This window comes from Acomys russatus, chromosome 7, assembly GCF_903995435.1.
Source record: "Acomys russatus chromosome 7, mAcoRus1.1, whole genome shotgun sequence".
NCBI classification, from domain to species: Eukaryota; Metazoa; Chordata; class Mammalia; order Rodentia; family Muridae; genus Acomys; species Acomys russatus.
In genome coordinates, this window is record NC_067143.1 from 23,423,310 (window position 1) to 23,444,332 (window position 21,023).

Here is a 21,023-nt window from a genome sequence, read left to right on the forward strand (position 1 = left end):
CGGGGTTGCCAAAGACTTAAAATATGCGCATTTTTATATCCTTGGTAATACTTCACAGTTAGGGTACATCAGAGGATGCTGAAAAGAACTAAGAAAATCAGGCAGTGTGTGCCTGGCTGCAAGGTGATGCAACAAGTTAGGTTGCCCACAGGGACCCTGAAATGTCGATGACATCACAGTCTTTGACCTGGGAAGTTGGCAGGTGACTTAGGTTGGAAAATGCAGCAAGCTGTACATACATACATGCTAGACTCAAAGGCTTAAAAGCACTTTTTGGGGGGGGGGGGGCATTCAAGACAGGGTTTCTCCTGTAACCCTGGCTGCCCTGGATCCCATTGTAGACCAGGCTGGCCTCGAACTCACAGTGATTCGCCTGCTGGGATTAAAGCCGTGTACCACCACGCCTGGCTTTTTTTTTTTTTTTTTTTTTTTTTAATTCAGATTACAACTCAGTCGTTCTCCCATCACTCATATTCTCCTGTTCCTCCTACCCTCCCACACCCACCCTATTACTCTCCCTTAGGTCCATGTACGAGGGGGATCTCCTCCCCACTTTATACAGGCTAACAAGTCTCATCTTGGTAGCCTGCTTATTCTTTGAGTACCACTAAGGCTCCCCTCCAAGGGGAGTCATCAAATATGGGGCACCAGAGCTCGTGTCAGAGTTAGTCCCCGCTCTCTACGTAACTGTGGAGAATGTCCTGTCCATTGGCTAGATCAGAGTAGGGGTTCGATGTTACTACTTGTATTGTCCTTGGTTAGTGCAATAGTTTGAGCAGACACCCCTGGGCCCTGCTCTACCCGTTATGATGTTCTTGTAGGTTTCTAGAACCCTCTGGATCCTTCTATTTCCCTATCTCCTATATTTCTTTTACCTAGAGTCCCAGTAGGATGTCCTCACATCTATCCCAATCTCCTGGTAAGTGAAGACATTCATGGGCCATGCCTTTTGGACTAGTGTCCAATTATAAGTGAGTATATACCATGTGAGTCTGTTTCTGGGTTAACTCTCAGTATGATCGTTTCTAATTTCCTCCATTTGTCCACAAATTTCTGGATTTCTTTGTTTTTTATAGCTGAGTAGTATTCCGTAGTGTACATGTGCCACAATTTCTTTATCCATTCTTCAACTGAGGGACATTTAGGCTGTTTCCAGATTCTGCCTATTATAGCCACGCCTGGCTCTTAAACACATTTTTGAGAGAATGAGCTGGCCATCTCACTAAACAGTTGATTATAGGAAACTACTCAAAATGACAACATAAGGACACAGATGGAAAACTGAACACTAAGATGTAGGAGGTAGAAGCAAGTCAAAGGTCAGGGTGACTCAAGGCAGTGAGTCTCCAAATAACCAAATCCAGTGGGTATTTGGATTTATAATCAAGAGGTCATTTTGAAAGGGCACACCCAGCCGGGCGTGGTAGCCCACGCCTTTAATCCCAGCACTCGGGAGTCAGAGGCAGGAGGATCTCCTGGTCTACAGGAGCCTGGTCTACAAAGCGAGTCCAGGACAGCCAAGACTACACAGAGAAACCGTGTCTTGAAAAACAAAAAGAAAAGAAAAGAAGAAAGAAAGCACACCCAGCTGGGCATGGTGGCACATGCCTTTAATCCCTGTCTCAAAAAAAAAAAAAAAAGAAAGAAAGAAAAAGAAAAAGAAAGCACACCCTCCAATCTGGTATTGTCCCAGAGTTTTTGCTCATCAAATGCCCAGTAAGCTTCACCAGATAAGTCTGGAGGCCTTATTTCCATGGTATCCCACAGACTAGTGCCATACCTCCAGCTTGCCTTGCTGTGCCTTAAAAAGGACCTGCCTGCCTGGCCAGAAGCAGCTGCTTCAAAGGATAAAGGTGCTGGATTTTTCAAAGTTAGACCCTCCCCTGGGCTCTGTATTTTCTTTTTTCTTTTCTACACTTGTTTACTAGCTAGATTTACAGTATGCCAAAAACAGGAACAAAAACCCACATTCAAGCCACAAACTGAGGACCCATACTCAGAGCTTTTATTTTATCTATTTAATTCTTTGGTACTAGTGTGTTGGTGCTGACACACTTTGTCATCCACCCCCTCCCTGGGTATTCACAACCAACCTGCGACGGCAAGACTTTTTTATTAGTCTGGTTTATAGATGAACACAGTCATGCTTCAAACCTCCCAGCTGTTAAACCACCGGTGTAGACCAGTGTTTTTACACTGTGCTATCCAACACACAAAACTACCCACTCTCGGCCATAACTGAGCAGGATGCAGTGTATATTGCCAAGGGGTGCCAGCCATTTACAAAAAACAATGTAAATGGGTTCTTAGGGTCTTGACTCACTTAGGAGGCACAGGAGGGGAAATGGAGAACAAGTCATCAGTGGGGTCCTCTGGGCCTGCAACTAGGTATCTTTAAAACAAACATTTTTTAAATTTTATTTTTTATTATTTTTTTTAAATTACTCTACTTTTTTTGAACTCTTTTTTAAAAATATTTTTTGTTTATTATGTATACCGTGCACATCAGATCACATTACAGATGGCTGTGAGCCACCATGTGGTTGCTGGGAATTGAACTCAGGACCTCTGGAAGAGCAGTCGGTGCTCTTAACCACCAAGCCCATTTTTAATGTGTCTGGCTGGGTGCCAAGTGAAGTAACACTGGAAGCCACTCCCAGAACAGGGGGCCTCAGGTTTGGGAGGCAGGAACTGCTTGCTCTCAGTGAAGGGTTTCCATGGGACCAGCCATGCAGTAGTCTCTGTGCAGGTGGCCTGCACCATCCCAACCCACTGTAGTGTGACTTGGATCTGTCATATGTCAAAGGTTCCTGGCTTATTTGCAGAGGGAGTCTTATAAAGTCATTTCTTGCTGAGGCAGGCAAATTTCTGTGAGTTCTAAGACAGCCAGTGCTACACAGAGAAACCCTGTCTCAAAAAAAACCAAAACACACGCACGCACACACACACAAGCATGCGCACACGCACACACAGGGGAGCTATTCAGTTCCTCTGGTTTTGACACTGGGTTTTAGTGGCTACTCTCTCCTCCTCTTCCTCTCCCCATCGCCCCCTCTCCCTGCCTGACCTAGAACACATATAGACAGGCCTCAGGCAACACACTACCATTGAACTGTACCCACAACTCAGTCTCCGTAAGTAGTTCATTGGGCTGCCAGTGCTAAGCCACTGTGTTTGTTTTAGTTTTTCTGATATATGTAGCCAACAGTACTTCTGAGCATACCCGCATGGTAAGAAATTGTCCAGTGCTTAGTAGCTCCCTTCATCCACCTCTTTAGAGGAAACAGTGCTACTGATTGGGGCTTATAATGAAAGTGAGTACCCAAAAGACACTGACATGGTAAACACGCACATCTTTGCTGTGTGCAGCTTAGCACAAGACCTGGTGCAGTGCCCTAAAATGAAAACAAGGAGAGCGGTGGTTTGGATGAGAACAGCCCCCATAGGCTCAGACACTCTAATACTTGGTCCTCAGTTGGTAGGAACTGTTTGGCTTTGAACTTTTTTTTTTTTTTTTTGAGACAGGGTTTCTCTGTGTAGCCTTGGCTGTCCTGGACTCACTTTGTAGACCAGGCTAGCCTCGAACTCACAGCAATCCACCTACCTCTGCCTCCCAGGTGCTGAGATTAAAGGCGTGCGCCACTGCACCCGTAGGAACTGTTTGGGAAGGATTGAGAAGTATGGCCTTGTTGGAGGATATGTGTCACTGAGAGTGCACTTTGAGTTTTCAAAAGCCTATGTCTTTCCTATTGTGGCAGGGTGTCTGGCAAAAGGCAATTTAAGGAGGAAAGGTTTTATTCTGGTGTACAGTTCAAGGTGGGGAGTCAGGCCAGTCATGATGCCTCTGCCTTCAGGAATGGAGAGTGAAAAGGAAGGTGGGAAGGGAGAGGTATGACACGTGGGAGCTCACTGGCAGTAACGCACTTTCTAGGGCAAAGCTCCACCACCTAAAGATTCTACAGCCCTCCGAAACTGCTTCACCAACTGGCGACCAATCAGTCCAAGCACATGGGGAGGGGGGCGGCCATGGCTCCTATGCAAACAACAACAACAAATGGTTGCAGAGAAAGTGATAAACTGTGAAGACGATTGCCCAGCAGAGTATATGTAATAATGTAATAAATACCACTGAACTAAGAGAGAGAGTGTGGAGGCGGGAGGGAGGGAGAGAGGAGAAAGTCAAACACTGGGTGGCCCCAAAGCCATTCACAGGACCTGAATGACAAACTTGGTGGGGGGGGGGGGGGAGGGATGAGAATTTGGTGCCCTGGAACCAGGGCTCCACTGGCATTTCTGAAACTTCTGAGGCAGCTCTGTCGTCCAATCAATCCAGGTAGGACCACACAGCCTTAGGGAAACTGCTGGCTTGCATTGCACTGTTGTAGGCTTAGATTGTCTACCTACTTTAGTTAGGGTTCTTAAACACTCAACCTCACTCCTAACCCCACCGACTGGAGGAAGGCGAGAAAGAATGTTAACAGGCAAAAGGCATTCTGAACCTGTTTAGACATGGTTCCTTGGGCCAATACTACTCTGCATTGTCAAGATACCAGCAGTCCAGTCCAATAGCCAACACCAAACAGCCACACGAATCCGTAACAGTGCCGTGATCCAGAAGAAACCAAAAGGTTGTGCCGAATTGGCACGAGTCAGTGGAAGCGGCCAGAATCAGCCAGAGTGCAATGAGAAGTTCTCTAGAACGCTTCTTTCTGTGACGTGAAGACCAGCAAAGACCAGCACAGCACTGCACATCAGGGGAGCAACGCAAAAGCTTTCTCCCACTGTCCATGGGGCTCTATTTATACCCTTCCAAGCATCACAAAAGACCACAAGCCTTCTCACAAGATCTCTTCCAGAAAAACACCACATGACACAACTAAGTCTTCAAAGAAACCAGAAACTTCCACTTCGTCTTGTCATGAGTGCCATAGCTCCAGCTCACCAATGCCTTGTGAAGCATCTGCCTTTGGGAATTTTCTTCTTGCTTCGGACACTGGAACAGCTGTGACACTATGTGTGTCCACCCACCCCCTTCCCTGACCCCTAGCCGTTGTAACTGTCTCACGAGGCACCTCCCTGGAGCCTCTCACAAGCACAGTTGGCCCTCCCACCCAGGCTTGAAACACTTCATCTGAAGGAGGCGGCGTCCCACTGCTGCTTCCCTGGAGCTGCTGCACTCCGAGTCTGGACCTCCCCGCTCTCTTCCAGCATTTCTCGGATGATGACTCGCAAGGTTTTGCCCAGAAGGCTGGCTGGGAGCCAATGGGACAGAGGCGGGACATGGATGAGCGCTGCGTGCCCGCATCCGAAGTGCAGAGACAGGTAATAGGTGTAATCACAGATGTACCTGCAACCACATGAGACTCCCATCACTCCTGGGTCGGGTAGACTTCTAGACGGAGTTAAGCGCAGTTTTCATAAAGCACAGGGGGACTGCCCCTTGAGTTGGGTTCTTCTGATGGAGAACGGACATGGGGCTAAGGATTCGCCGGACAGACATTGGCTGTTGGACTCACAAACCAATGGCCAGCACGTGATCAGGACAGAACCGAACCAGACTTTAAAACAACCAGTGGTAAAATACCTTCACCACAGGGACTCCCTCATTTGTATCTTCCCTCAGACATTTCTTATCCCTTGAAGAGAGGAGGAAGTGCTTGGTGGGAGGGGCTACCAGCATTGGAGAAGAGGTTAAATTAATCTGCAGGGCCTAAGACAAAGGCGCTTAAGGGACCAAAGCAGCCACCTGGACAGCATGAGATAGCTTCTTGAGGCTGTGGAAGGGACTCAGAAGGACAGTCCCCTCTCTCCACACCTGTTTGGCACATGGACACCTGGAGCGTACCTGCCCGCATCTCGGGAAAAGGCCACCTCCACATCCTCAACAGCAACCCGCCGGCAGACGTCCTTCATGCTGACAACAGACAGCATCACTTCGGGGCCACCTGGAAGGCACACTCCACCATCTGGCCGGAAGCCTCTTACGTCTGTATCCCGATAGCCTCGGTTCTTGCCACACTGCTCCAGAAAGACAGCCTTGGTGGACGAGTCCATGCCCACGTGCACAGCGAGCTGTGTGGACACCTATATCAGAAGTCCTGGGACACCAGATCACTAGATGTACAGAAAGGCCTAGCTGTGGCAGAGCTTCAGGGTACAAAGCATAGTAAGCTCCAAATCCACCAGGAAACCCCAGGACCCCTGCCTAGGCTGCCAGTTAATGGCGCTGGAGCAAAAGAAGCATCTGTTTGGGTTGTTTGGGTAAGGTGTGCTGCATCTACACCTAAGGACTTGTCTATTTCAAATGGCTCTTACAAGGTGTGTGTGTTCTCTTTCCCCAGAGATGAGTGGGCAAGCAGGTATCCCAGGTGCCTCTGGGAGAAGCTAGCTTTTAATGAAATCTTGTTTGGTTGTTGCTTTTGGAGACTTGGTTTCTCTGTGTAACAGAGGCCTGGCTGTCCTGGAACTCCCTTTGTAGACGAGTCTGGCCTTGAACTCACAAGAGATTTGCCTGTCCCTGCCTTCCTCAGTGCTGAAATTAAAAGTATGCACCACCATGCCTGGCTTAATCAAATCTTATTAGACGTCATTTTTCCTCTTTTGAGAATAGTGGCAGAGGATCTTGTTGAAGTATTTGGTTCAGTGTCTTACCATGGGGTGTTGCGTTTGAGTTCCTTCATTCTATGATCTTTGGGGGAATGGATATCTGTACCCCCTTTTTTATACAGTGTTTATGTTTGCTTACTATGTAGGCAGAGTGCTTTTGTTTGCTTGAAACAGAGTTTTGTATTCACAGTGTAGAGCAGGGTGGCCTGGAACTCACAGCGATCCACCTGCCTCTGCCTCCTGAGTGCTGGAATTAAGTGTGTGAGCCACCGCACCAGGATCCTGGCAGGATGCTTTGGAGCCACCGCACCAGGATCCTGGCAGGATGCTTTGGAGCCACCGCACCAGGATCCTGGCAGGATGCTTTGAAGGTGTGTTGACCCTGAGTGGACTACCATCTGACCTTCCCAGGCCCAAAGGCTTTTTGCCTTAAAACCCTCTGAACAACCAGAATTAGCCATACACGCGGCTTAATTCAGGTCCTCATAGATGTGAGCAATCCTTGAGTCCTGGCTTGAATACAAGATTTCCATTTCGCTCCCTCCTCTGCCTCCCCCTTCCCCCAGTCATCTTTTAAGCTCTACCCCATGTTTCAGCATAAACTTGTACACAAATCCAGAATCTTACGTCAGAAACTTTTAATTCCCATTGCTGATGGGGTCCAGGGATGGGGGTTAGGGGTTGGAGTTGGGGGGAGGTATGCTCCAACCACCAAACTTACAACAAGGCCCAGAAAGTTCCTAGGCCCTGAACCCATCATCAGCCTCCCAGGCCTACTGCCTTGCCAGCCATCACTTACCTGTGGTTGAAAATCTTCCCAGATTGTGGCGAGCCTCCGTTTCACCTCCCTGTAATCCACAGGCAGCTGCAGGATTCGCAGTTCTATGTTAGCATCCACCCCTAAGCCCATCTTGGAGAGTTCCTGAAAAACACAGTAGAGGGACTTGCCTCAGGTGCCTGGGCACAAAAACTGGGCTGGACTTTAAAGGACCTAAAAGGAGCCCCCAGGGTCTTCTCTGGGCCTCAACCCTTCCCACCAGGTGTAGAGAAACTCAAAGCGACCAGGAACCAAGAAAACAGCCACAGCTTACTTAGGGGCACTTGGTGAAATGGGGCACCCTAGGGAGACACATCTATCTGAAACAAGTCGTGTTTGCAGCACTGAGACTAAGATGAGCCGGAGCAAGAGGCTGGGAACACACATGGCAGCAGAGGTAGCTGGGATAGCAGAAGGAACTACACGAGCCTGATGCCTTCTGGGGGTTGGTATGACTTGCTGTTCTCAGCAGCAGCTGACAGGTGGCTTGCATGTCACAAGACAAATAAATCATGGAGCCTAGCACCCCTGGTGCTAATCCGAGCACCAACTGTCCAGTGTAATCCGATGAGTCCCTCGTCTGTCTCTACCAAAGGTACAACAGGGACATCCACCCAAGAGGATGGGGGCCGAAACGTGAGAAGCCCGCAGATGCTAGTGGAATGCCTTGTCAGGTGTGGACTTCTCTGGGACAATAGGAAACCATGGAAGGATTGTGGTCAGGAAGCCAAGAACTTAGAGCTACCTCGTGAGCAAAATGGAGGAGGTAGAAGTAGGTAGGGCTATCCTGGGGTCAATTTGAAGTATCCAGGGGGAGCTGGTCCCTTAGCTCTGTGTGCCTGGAAGTGGCAGAGAGGTTATTTGTACAGACAAGATTTTAGCAGCAGCAAAAGACACGGGTTTTCTTTTTAAGAGAGGACAGAAGGAGGAAAGGAAGGAGAAAGAGGAAGAGAAGAGGAAGGGAAGGTGATAGGGGAAGGGAAGAGCAGGAGGGAGGGAAAGAGGGGAGGGGAGGGGAGGGGGGAGAGGATGAAAGACAAGATGAGGCAGTGAAGGATGTGGGCATCCTCCTTCTGGGCAGAGTAGAAATAGGAGGTGGGTTTGGAGGGGAAAAAAAACAAAAAACAAACAAAACAGGAGCCTGAAGCTGGGCAGTGGTGGCGCACGCCTTTAATCCTAGCACTTAGGAGGCAGAGGCAGGTGGATCTCTGTGAGTTCAAGGCCATCCTGGTCTACAAAGTGAGTCCAGGACAACCAGGGTAATACAAAGAAACCCTGTCTCAAGAAAGAAAGAAAGAAAGAAAGAAAGAAAGAAAGAAAGAAAGAAAGAAAGGAAGAAAGGAAGGAAGGAGAAGAGAAAAGAAAACCAGGAGCCTGAGATCTTAGAAGTGTGTGCTTGCTGTTGGTTACAGTTCAACCAGGCACATAAAGCCCGGCTTGTACTTCGATTTTTGCGTATATTGTTTCCGACTTCCTTTCCTGGCATTTCCTGGTATCCAACTGTATCTTCTGGGATCCCACAGATCCCCCAGGAGAGCCCAGACCTATCTTCAGACCTGTCTGTCTGTGCTGACCTTGTGGAGGATGAGGTGCTTCTGGACAATGGTTAGAACCTTCCAGGCCTCAGCTTCCCTGCCTGTGCAATGCAGTCACAAGTGCCCCTCACAGGGTTGCTGTGAGGGCAAGGCGGTACAGTTGGAGGGCCACGTGGAGGAAAAGGCTGCTTAGATCTTGAAAAGCTGGAAGGCTGCCCAGCAAAAGAATGTTCTGGAGCAGAAACAATGTCATCTGGAGGTGTACAAAGGTCCTTCTCCCTGCTCCCTTTCTCTCCCTGCCCCTTTCTTTACATTTTCTCTACCTTCTTTTCTTCCTTTGTTCCTTTCTTTGCAAAATTCTCTCTCTTTCCCTTTCCCTCCCCCCCTCTTTCCAATCACCCCCCCCCCACAACACTTATCATGTCATCATTGTGTTCATGAGTCTGACAGTCCAGTGATCATCTTGGCCTCGCAGCTCTACACACGGGAGTCACAATGGCAGAGATGTTCCCTTTGTCAGCATGTTCCCTTTGTCCTGAGAGGAATCGAGAAAGCTGGCAGCCATCAGGTATCACTGAGCCCCCGGCCTGGGTTCTAACACCATGCAGACTGGAGGCATGTGAAGGGAGCAGTTAAAGCCAGACCTGGGAGAGCTCACCAGGCATATGTGAAAGAAGCATTGCTAAAGACAGGAATATGGCTGGGTCTGAAGGTTGGAGCCACTTGCCTAGCCTAGCATGCGTAAAGGCTTGGATTCCATTCCCAGCTCTAAAGAAAGAAAAGAAAATGAGGACTGGCCGAGGGAAGAGGCGAGATACAGGCCAGCCATTGGCAGAGTGTGATGCAGCCATTAAAAGGACTTTACAAAAACTACTGAAACTGAAACCCCTGAGACGGGATAAGTAAAACGAGTTAGGATCATGCACTGTTCCTGAAGTCCTAGGTGGAAATGGAAGCACGCTGGCATGGTCAGCCCTGAGCACACATTCGAGGCTGATGCTCACTTCCTGCTACGCTTGGTAAGATGTGGACAACGTATAATAATGGTATTAAGTAGCCCAGGTGTCATCCTCGGCTGCCCCTGGAAGGCCCCTGGCACTCTGTGAGGCATCTCCCTACAGCCTCACCATGAGTAGATACTAGCCCCGTCCCACAGAGGCGACAACCAAGGTCCACAGGGACACAATTAAAATGGAAGAAAGCTGCAGGAAACAGCGTCAACAGAGATACAGAGGGAAGCCTGGGGAAACCCCAAGGGCTGTCCACAAACCCTTACTCTTGTCTTGAGAAATCTGGGGTGCTGGTTAAAGGCGACTCTGCCTAAGCAATGTGAGCGATGTCAAGTTCTGTCCCCCACATATGATCCTTGCCCCTGCTCTCCCATTTCCTTTATATGACTCTGATGGGTCAGTCCTTGCCTGGAAGATCCAGGAATGAATGACAGAGACTCTCGATCCGGTCACTGTCTCCTAATACTTTGGGTCATGCAGCCCATTAATAAAAATGTTTGCCATGGCATGCCTGCTCATTAGCTGGTGTCTGGATGGCACAGGGCACAGCGCACACTTCAGTACCTCTTCCCTGGTGGTCTGGTGGGTAGGATTCGTGACACTCACACAGAACTCAGGCTTCATTGTTCTGTAACGGCTTTTCTTAATTCTTTGTTTGGACCTACATGTCAGCTTGTCTTCGCGTCTATAAGGGTCACAGGAATTGTCCTCATTTCCTTGTGGTTCACAGCAGTCATCGTATCTCCTATGTGTGATGTTGTTACAAATCATTTTTATGAGATTTCCTGACCATAATGTGAGGATTGGTTTAATTAAGGCAGAATAGCATGACCCTGAAAACCATTAGCAGGTGGAGATGCTTTACAATGAACTGAAAGTGAGTCGAAGAAGACAGGCTTTTATAGCACCACTGGGTCCCTTTCCCCCAAGGATGAAAGGCCCCCTCTCTCTAGAATCCTGGGCCTGAGGGCCTGTGTAGACAACAAACAAGCCAGAATGCCATGCTCAGTCCATTCAACGCAGATTGCTAGAGGTTAAACTCCTATTTTTATGGCCTATCCAAAGAACTTTGCATCCATGGAGGTAGCTGCTATTGAAAATAATTAATTAATTAAGGAAGGAAGGAGGTGAGAAAAGAGAAGAGAAGAGAAGAGAAGAGAAGAGAGAAATATTGGGGCCAGAGGGATGGCTCTGTGATTAAGAGAACAGGCTGCTCTTCCAGAGGTCCTTCCTGAGTTCAGTCCCTAGCATCCACATGCCAGTTCACTAGTCTATGACAATAGTCCTATGGAATCCAATGCCCTCTTCTGGTGTGCAAGATGTACATACAGATGAAATACCCATATACCTAAAGTATATAAATAAATCTTTTAAAAAGAAAGAGCCGGGCAGTGGTGGCCCACACCTTTAATCCCAGCACTTGGGAGGCAGAGGCAGGCGGATCACTGTGAGTTCAAGGCCAGCTTGGGCTACAAAGTGAGTCCAGGACAGCCAAGGCTACACAGAAAGACCCTGTCTGGAAAAAACAAAAACAAACAAACAAAAAACAAAAGAAAGCAAGCTGAGCATGGTGACACACATCTTTAATCCCAGCACTCAGGAGGCACAGGCAAGTGGGTCTCCGTGAGTTCAAGGCCAGCCTGGTCTACAAAGCGAGTCCAGGACAGCCAATGCTACACAGAGAAACCCTGTCTCAAAAAACAAACAAACAACAACAAAAATAAAAATAAAGAAAATAAAATAGTATTTCTGAGAATGTAGAGAACTTAGTAGTTCCTAAACAAACAATCAAACCATATGACCCAGCACCCCCACTGTTGACTGTATACTCCCAAATGGAAAGCTTGCAGCTCTGTTCACAGTGGCAGAACTCTTAGCTTGGTGGTGGTAGCACACGCCTTTAATCCCAGCACTCCAGAGGCAAAGACAGGTGGATCTCCGAGATCCAGGCTAGCCTAGTCTACAGAACAAGTTCCGAATAGCCAGAGCTACATAGAGAAATCCTGCCTCAAACAACAAAACAAAACACACATACACAAACAAAAGACCTCATTTCCTTTCTTATCTCTCCTTTCGACACCCCTCCATTTTAAAAAGATACTTATTATTATGTATAGAGTTCTGCCTGCATGTACACCTACTCACCAGAAGAGGGCACCAGATCTCATTATAGATGGTTGTGAACCACCATTTGGTTGCTGGGAGTTGAACTCAGGACCTTTGGAAGAGCAGTCAGTGCTCTTAACCTCTGAACTATCTCTCCAGCCCACACCCCTCCGCTTTTTAATTTAAATATCTGTTTATTTTGTCTGTATGTATGTGCATACCTGCATGCTATGACTCACATGTAAAGGTCCCAGGACAACTTGCAGGAATTGGTTTTCTTCTTCTAAACATGTGTGTCCTGGCGACCTGACACAGGCTGTCAGCTTTGGTGGCAAACACTTACCCATTAAGCTATCTTTTTGTTTGTTTGTTTGTTTGTTTTTTGAGACAGGGTTTCTCTGTGTAGCCTTACCTATCCTGGACTTGCTTTGCAGACCAGCCTTGAACTCACAGAGATCCACCTGCCTCTGCCTCCCGAATGCTGGGATTACAGGCATGCACCACCACACCCGGCTCCCACTAAGCTATCTTGTTGGTCCTCCATTTTGGTCTCGTGTGTCTCGGGCTGGCCTCAAGCTGACAACGTAGCCGAAGTAGTAGGACCCTGCACTCCTGACCCCTCCTGCCTCAACGTCACAGTGAGCTACAGTGCCATGCATCATGCTCAGGTCCTCTGGAAACACAGTCAGCCAGTGCCCTTTCTTTCTTTAAAATTGGAAAAGGAGCTGGGCATGGTGATGCACACCTCTAATCACAGCACTCAGGGAGGCACAGGCAGGTGGATTGCTGTGAGTTCGAGGACAGCCACGGCTAAAAAAAAGAAAAAAGAAAAGAAAGAAAGAAAAAGATAAAAGGTAAGAAAATTAGAAAATGAGGGGCTGGAAAGATGGCTCTGAGGTTAAGAACACAACTGTTCTTCCAGAAGACCTGTGTTCAAATCCCACATGGCAGCTTACAACTGTCTGTCTGAAACTCCAAGATCTGACACTCACATAGACGTACATGTGGGGAAAACACCAATGCGCGCACACACACACACAAACACACACAAAATAAAGGTAAATAAATTTAATAAAATAAAATTGGGAAAGGAGAGAGAGGTAGGGCCTCACTGAATAGTTCAGCCTTGCCTAAGGGTCTGACTAGATCAGTGGTTCTTAGCCCATGGGTCATGACTCCTTTGGCAAAACCCAAATATTTACATTATGGTTTGTAACAGTAGCAAAATTACAGTTATGAATTAACAGTGAACAGATGGGGGGGCACCACAACATGAGGAACTGTATTAAAGGGTCACGGCGGCGTCAGGAAGGTTGAGAACCACTGTTACAGGTTAGCATGCTTCAGCCTCCTGAGTGCTCTCAGTACCAATGTGCTGCTCAGTGACGTGGTGAATCTTGAAAACATATTAGGCAAAGTAAGCCTGTCACAAAACTCAATACTGTATGATTCCACTTCCACTAAGTAGCTGACACAGCCAACTTCAGAGAGGCAGGAAGTAGACAGTAGCCATCTGAAACCAGGTGGAGGGGGAGATGGGTCCCCATTGTAAAATCAGCAGAGTTTCAGCTCTGCAGATTCAAGAGTTTTGGACACTTGCTGCACAACAATGTGAATACACTAGGACCCCAGGGCGGGGGAGGAGGGGATTGCAGGTGCGGGGGGGGGGGGGGGGGGAGAGGGAGGGGGGTGGAGGGGGCAGTTACAGAATTGAATAGGGTTGATGGTCAGATAACGCTGTAAATGGACTCACCCAACTATGTGCACTTGCAAACTTAATGGTATGTATAGTTTACATCCGTTTAAGCCATAGCTTTACTCTCCGGCAAATGTTTTGTATTGCGTGTTTGTTTGTTTCTAATGGGGATAGCCTGCTCTCATCGTGGTTTGTAGCTTAACCCAGAATAACTTCCTTGGGTTTTACACAGACCAGTAGTAAAACTGAGATCTTAACTAAGCTGAGCCATTTATGTGCCTAAAAGTCTGCTACAGTTCCGTCAAGTCACTAGGACTGAAGAAAAACAAGAGGAAACAGTCACATGTGCACACATCTGTGCATGCATGTGGAGGCCAGAGGCCAGCCTCAGGTGTCTTCAGACACCTACTTTTTTTTTTTTTTTAAGACAGTGAGCCCTCTCGCTGGCCAAAAGCTACCTTACCAGTAAACCCAGGGGATGTTCCCTGGTACCACCTCCTCAGTGCTGGGGTTAGAACATGTACTACCATGCCCAGGGGTTTTTGCTTGGGTTCTGGGGACCGAACTCAAGTCCTTACGCTTGCACGTACACTTGACCATCTGAGAAATCTCTCCAGATAATAAGGTCTTACAAGTGCGAAAACGCAGGGAGGTTCTAGCAAAGACACACAGAATAAACATTTGTGGGGTTTGCTTAGTTGCTTGGTTGGTTTGGTTTTTGGGGGGAAAGGGTTTCTCTGTGTGGCCCTGGAACTCACTCTGTAGACCAGGCTTAGCCTGGAACTCAGAGACCCACTTGCCTCTGCTGCCTGAGTGCTGGCATTAAAGCTGTGAGCTGCCACCACGCAAAGACAACATAAGCATTTTTGATGGACAGAAGAGTGGTAAGGGTCACATTATTTACTCAGATTCCTTTGTTTTGCCCACTTTAGGGTCTTTTCAGGTCCCATGTAGGGCATCACAGCACGTGTAACTGTCACATCTTCTCTTACCATGACATCCTTGCTTTTAATGGCTTTGCTGGGTCTATGGAACACTGGCCAGACACTGTATACTCGGTCCTGGAATCTGTCTTTTGTTCTCATATCAGTGTGGGCGCTAGGCTCAGAGGAGGAAGACTCTAGAGGTATAAAGTACTACGTAAGTGTCACTATAGATGTTGACATCCATCACCTGGCCGGGAACTTTGTCAGGCATCTTCACCATAAAGTGTTCTTACTTCACCACCCGGATTCTGAGCCAGGAAGTCCCTGTGCACAGTCAGCACCTGAGGAGGATTAAGCTCTCTTCAAGGCTGGAAGCATCTGCATAATTTATGCACCTGCAGAAGCCACTGCCTCCCTCGCCCACACTCTGATCTACATAGAGAATATACATGATTCTCTTTAGAGTGGTATAGGCTCCTGGATATTCATTTTACACATCAGGCTATGGTTGGACTCCAGCGTGCTTTCCTACTCCCTGCCCTTCTGTTCCAGCAGTATTGCAGGCATCTGTGAGTCCTTACCTGTACTAAATAGTAGACTTGGGCTGGAGAGATGGCTTAAGAGGTTAAGAGCACTGGCTGTTCTTCCTAAAGCTCCTGAGTTCAATTCCCAGCAACCACATGGTGACTCCCCACCATTTGGTTTTTTGTTTTGTTTTGTTTAGTTTTTTGAGACAGGGTCTCTCTGTGTTAGCCTTAGCTGTCCTGGACTCTCTTTGTAGACCAGGCTGGCCTTGAACTCACAGGAATACCTCTGCCTCTGCCTCCTGAGTGCTGGGATTAAAGGTATACACCACCACGCCAGGATCCCAACCATTTGTAACGAGATCTGGTGCCCTCTTCTGGAGTGCAGGAAGTACACTGTATACATAGTAAATAAATAAATCTTAAAAAAAAAAAAAAGGTAGACTTAAGACGGATGCTTTTAACTAACTGCCCTTCTTCCATACATCGATGACAGTGTGCTTCAGTGAAAATTATTTGAACATTTACGCCGACCTTGGTCTCCTGACCAGAGGCAGTGTGTCCATCAAGTTCCTTCCTGTTTATTTCGGGGAGTTTCCACTACCTGCTTTTGAACTGCGGCTGACCTCCATTCACTGAAACCACAGATGAGAAGTGTCAACTGCGGAAGTCTATCCATGCCCGTCCTCCTGCCCTCATCCTCACCAACACACTGTAGTTCATCAATTCAGTGAACTGCTGAAGAAGTGTTCTGAACGGCCAGGCTCGGTGGCGCACTCCTGTAACCCCAGCACTCTGGGGGCAGAGGCAGGCAGAGCTCTGTGAATTGGAGGCCAGCCTGGTCTATAAAGCAAGTCCAGAACTGTCAGTCTACACAGAGAACCCTGTCTAGAAGAAGAGAGAGAGAAGGAAGAAAGAAAGAAAGAAGAAAGAAAGAAAGAAAGAAAGAAAGAAGTGCATGTATGCTCTGGCCTTCTGGCATTTAGCATTTAATTCTTTGTCAGAGTTGGGAACTTCTTATATGTTTTTGGCTGCTATGAGCAATAATGCTTGGCATTACATCTATGGAGTTGAGCTATGGAGAGCCCTGTTCTTCCTGGACCACACACTCTGGCAGCACGGGAAATACTGAAGGCAGCCCTCACTCACTTGGTGGGGACCAGGCCAGACTTCTAAGGGTATCACCAGGGCTCTGCTCCTGCCCCACCCCTTTTTAAATAAGTTACTTAGTTTTATTTTATGTGCAATGAAGTTTTGCCTGCATGTATGTCTGTGTGAGGGTGTCAGATCATGAAGTTATAGACAGTTGTGAGATGCCATGTGGTTACTGGGAACTGACCCCAGTCCTCTGGAAGAGCAGTCCGTGCTCTTAACCACTAAGCCATCTTGTGGGGGACGGTCATTCTAAGACCCCCGAAGCTCATAGTAAGAGCTCCTCTTTCTGGCTATAAACTAGCTTATCCAGTAAGACTACTGGTAAAATCAAATTAAAGGCCAGCTGCCATGAGCAGCAGTTCCGGGAACTTTTTCCTGACTAACCAAATCTTTTTACAACTTCTCTCTCATCTCTGGAATTTCTCCCCCTTCTGTGGTTATAGCAGCCATAAAGGTAGACACCTGCTGGAGCATCTCACAGTTAGGTATCCATAGCAACACTAGCTTATGGAAATACCCATCCCCCCACCCCCGCCTATAAAAACCCTGTGAAATTTTTCAATAAATGGGGCTTGATCAGAATCCAGACTTGCCCTCATTTCTTTGTGTCTCCTGTCCCCCCACTCGTCTGCCCTCTACACAGGTAACCATGAAGACCCCCGCAGGCTGGGAACACCACCTCTCCAGCCCCCTGCTTCTGATGCCTTAAAACAAACTGTGGAGGAGAGTGACCCTGGAAACCGCCCCCAGAATGGCAGGTCTGAACTCAGATTCCACGGCGGCCCTGGAGACTGTCTGGGCCTCTTTCTCACCTCTACCCTACATCTGTTCTCATCACTTCATTGGGGATGTCATACCTGGGGCATCCAACACCTGCAGGGCCCTCCTAGGCCTATGGTTGCCAGCCAGGTGGAGATGCCTTGAATCAGATACCACCCATCTGTGCTGACATTGGCAATCACAGCTCTACCCTGTCCATACCCTGGACCAGCGTTCCAAGGCTGCAATCTCTCTGGGATGGTCTTTGTTTTCCAGCTGCAGGCTCCGCCCCACCACCATCCTGCTTTCATGTTGTATTTCTCTCACTAATAAACCTTCTACAAGGATATTCAGACAGGGACTGATGAGCCCAAATGGTGCTCCAGAGACAGAGAGATGATCAGAAGGTCTGTGTCCGATGTCTTCCTCCACAGATACCCGCCTTATTATTTGACACAGGAGCTCCCACCTGAAGCCTGCCCATTCTACTAGTCTGGTGGCCAGCAAGTCCCAGGGGTCCTCCTGCCTCTGTATCACCAGCATGCATTTCAGGTGCATGCCGGTACGTGCAGCTTTGCACACAGTTTCGGAGTAAGTAATTGAACCTGGGACCTCATGCTTGCCTGGCAAGCAGTTTACTGACGGAAAGTCTCTCCAGTGAAATTAAATGTTCATGTTAAACAACACAAACAGAAAACAAGCCAAGAAGGGCTGCTCTGTCTGGCTCTCTGAAGTAAATTGAGAACCCTAGATTTTCTCCAGACTAAAGTGAAGTTTAGGAGGACCCACAGGAGGGGCCAGGGCAGTTGTTATTGTCCTTTTGAAAATAATCTGTCATTTACTATGGCTTGTTGGTACAGAAATGGATTTAGAGTGTTTAACTACTCTGATCTATCACCTTGCACTCTATTCATTTTTAAAACAGTATGGAAGGGGCCTGGAGAGATGACTCAGAGGTTAAGAGTGCTGTCTCCTTTTCCAAAGGACCCAGGTGTGGTTCCTAGCACTCACAGAGTAGCTCACAACCATCTGTAACTCCAGTTCCACAGGATATGGCACCCTTTTCTGGGCACCTCATACTCTCGGCTCATGTGAGGTATATAGACACACATGCAGGCAAAGCACCCATACACCCATACACCCATACATATAACATACCACACACCCATACATAAAATAAAAGTAAACCTAAAACAAAACAAAACCCCAGCATGGAAGGAGGATGAAAACCATTTCATCTTTGGAGATAAAGAGAAATTCCCCCACATATGAAGTAAGCAGTAAGAGCCTACCCTCTTGGCTACTTGGGCTCTGTATATTTGAAATGCTGTTACATTTATGGCCTTGGCACAATGGATCTAGGTATGTTTTACAAAATCGCTCTTTTAGTGCAGTGGTTCTCAACCTTCCCAATGCTGTGACCCTTTAATACAGTTCCTCATGTTGTGGTGACCTCCAAGCATAAAATTATTTTATTGCTACTTCATAGCTTTTGATTTTGCTCGTGTTATGAATCAAAATATAAATATCTGGTATGTGACCCCTATTTGGGTCTCAACCCACATTTTGTACTACATTACGTGCCACATTTTCTTGCCTTTGGGGGCTCAGATACTTCTAGAAGGCTTCTAGAAAATCCTTTGGAATGGGACTAAAGAGATGGCTCAGTGGTTAAGAGTTCACTTCCCAGCACTTGGGAGGCAGAGGCAGAGGAATCTCTGTGAGTTTGAGGCCAGCCTGATCTACAAAGTGAGTCAAGCTGGGCGAGGTGGCACACGCCTTTAATCCCAGCACTCAGGAGGCAGAGGCACATGGATTGCTGTGAGTCTAGGACAGCCAGGGCTACACAGAGAAACCCTGTCTCAAAAACAAAACAAACCAAAACAAAACAAAAAAGAGTTTCAACCCAGAACCCATATGGTACTCACAACTGCCTATAACTCCAGTCTCAAAGGATCGAACACACTGGGTGTGGTGGTGCAATGCTTTTTAATCCCAGTGCTCAGGAGGCAAAGGCAGGCAGATTTCTGTGAGTCGAAAAGCCAGTCCTGCCTCTACAAAGTGAGTCCAGGACAACTAAGGCTATCCTGTCTTGAAAAATAAAAAAAAAAAAAAAGATTTGACACCCTCACACAGCATATACACAATGCAAAAAACCAATGACTATATATGTATATATAATATATATAGCCTCATTTTAATAAAAGAAAAATCTTTGGAATGAATCTGATGTGTTTTCTGCCTCCAAAACTGGAATACCTAGTAATTTAGTTAGGGTTTCTATTGCTGTGATGAGACCCATGATCTCTCGGCATCTCTCCCTAAAGGAGCGCATCTAATTGCAGACGGCTTAGAGTTCCGAGGGTCAGTTCCATTACTGTGGTCCCATGCTCCACTTCCTCCTTCTGGGCAACTAGATGCCCAGCTGGACAGGTGGGGTCGGCTGGATCCCAGTAAGGCTGGGAGTGTGTGTGTGTGTGTGTGTGTGTGTGTGTGTGAGTGTGTGTGTGTGTGTGTGAGTGTGTGTGTGTGAGTGTGTGTGTGAGTGTGTGTGTGAGTGTGTGTGTGTGTGTGTGAGTGTGTGAGTGTGTGTGTGAGTGTGTGTGTGTGAGTGTGTGTGTGTGAGTGTGTGTGTGAGTGTGTGTGTGAGTGTGTGTGTGTTGTGAGTGTGTGTGAGTGTGTGTGTGTGTGAGTGTGGTGTGAGTGTGTGAGTGTGTGTGTGTGAGTGTGTGTGAGTGTGTGTGTGTGTGTGTGTGTGTGTGTGTGATGACTATATGACCTCATATAAGATCCAGATCAAGGGCTGGAGAGATGGTTCAGCGGCTAAGAGCCCTGTCTGCTCATCGATTCCCAGCAACCACATGGTGAGTGTGTTCTTCTCCAAGGTTTTCAATGTGTTACAGCTCTTTGGGTGACAGCAGTGGGGTCTGCTTCTTCCCTTCGGAGTGTCTAGGCAGTGGAGTGTGCAGGCACCTGATGAAGGAACAAAGCCTATCTGGGCAGGTGGGGCTGAGGGTCTCAGTCTGGCGGTGTGAATGCGCAGAGAGAGAGAGAGAGAGAGAGAGAGGGAGAGAGAGAGATGCCCTCTCCAAAGCAGCTCTGCAGGTGTTACTGCCTTGTAGCTCAAAGCTTTCCCAGTGACACAGGAACAATTCTACAATATTGGTGAAACAGCTTGTGCACTTTGCTCGGGGTGAATGGGGTGAACCTTGGGGAGTGCGAAGGGATTTCCAGGGTGGGCTCATACCATTGCTTGAGGCTCAGATGGCGGGAATCCTTTGTTTGTGTGGAGAGGCATTCCAGGTGCTAGGCTATATGGCTAACCAGGGAGGTACATGTGCCAGGGCGCGCAGGCCCAGAACAGGGAAGGAGAGAGCCTTACGCCTGTTCCTCTCAAGACTAAGATTTCCGGGATTTGGACACATCTCCACCTCGCTCCAGCTCCAAGCTGGTTTACCTGGTAGCACAGGAAGCACGGTGGTGGCACACAGGCAGACATGGTGCTGGAGAAGGGGCTGAGAGTTCTACATTCAGTTTGGCAGGCGGCCAGCCAGCCAGCCACTGGGCCTAGCTATGGTACTTGAAACCCAAAGCTCACCACCCTCCCCCCCTCCACTAACAAGATTCCTCCAGTAAGCAGTAGGCCACACCTATTCCACCAAGGCCACTCATCCCGATGCCACTCCCTAAGCATTTAAATATTAGTCTATGGGGTCATTTTTATTCAAACCACCACATCCCACTCCCTGGCCCCCACAGGCTTGTAGCCATATCATAATGCAGAAATGCGTTTATCTAGTCCCATTTCAAGAGCCCCAGTCTATCAGTCTCAATCCTATTTGAAAATCCAAAGTCCAGGCTGGAGAGATGGCTCAGAGGTTAAGAGCAC

General features: G+C 47.8%; 1 protein-coding gene across 1 annotated transcript in view; it reads right to left on the minus strand.

The window, feature by feature from the left end:
• Positions 1-5,036: 5,036 nt before the first annotated feature.
• The window catches only part of LOC127191570 (pyroglutamyl-peptidase 1-like protein), a 51,669-nt gene continuing 35,682 nt past the window's right edge, over positions 5,037-21,023 (minus strand). Inside the window, exons 3-5 of the mRNA XM_051148718.1 lie at positions 7,406-7,528; positions 5,846-6,114; positions 5,037-5,347 (exon numbers count right to left, since the gene is read on the minus strand). Of these exons, the coding sequence (XP_051004675.1) occupies positions 5,128-5,347; positions 5,846-6,054 (429 nt within the window). The 5' untranslated portion in view covers positions 6,055-6,114; positions 7,406-7,528 and the 3' untranslated portion in view covers positions 5,037-5,127. The remainder of the gene's footprint in view (positions 5,348-5,845; positions 6,115-7,405; positions 7,529-21,023) is intronic.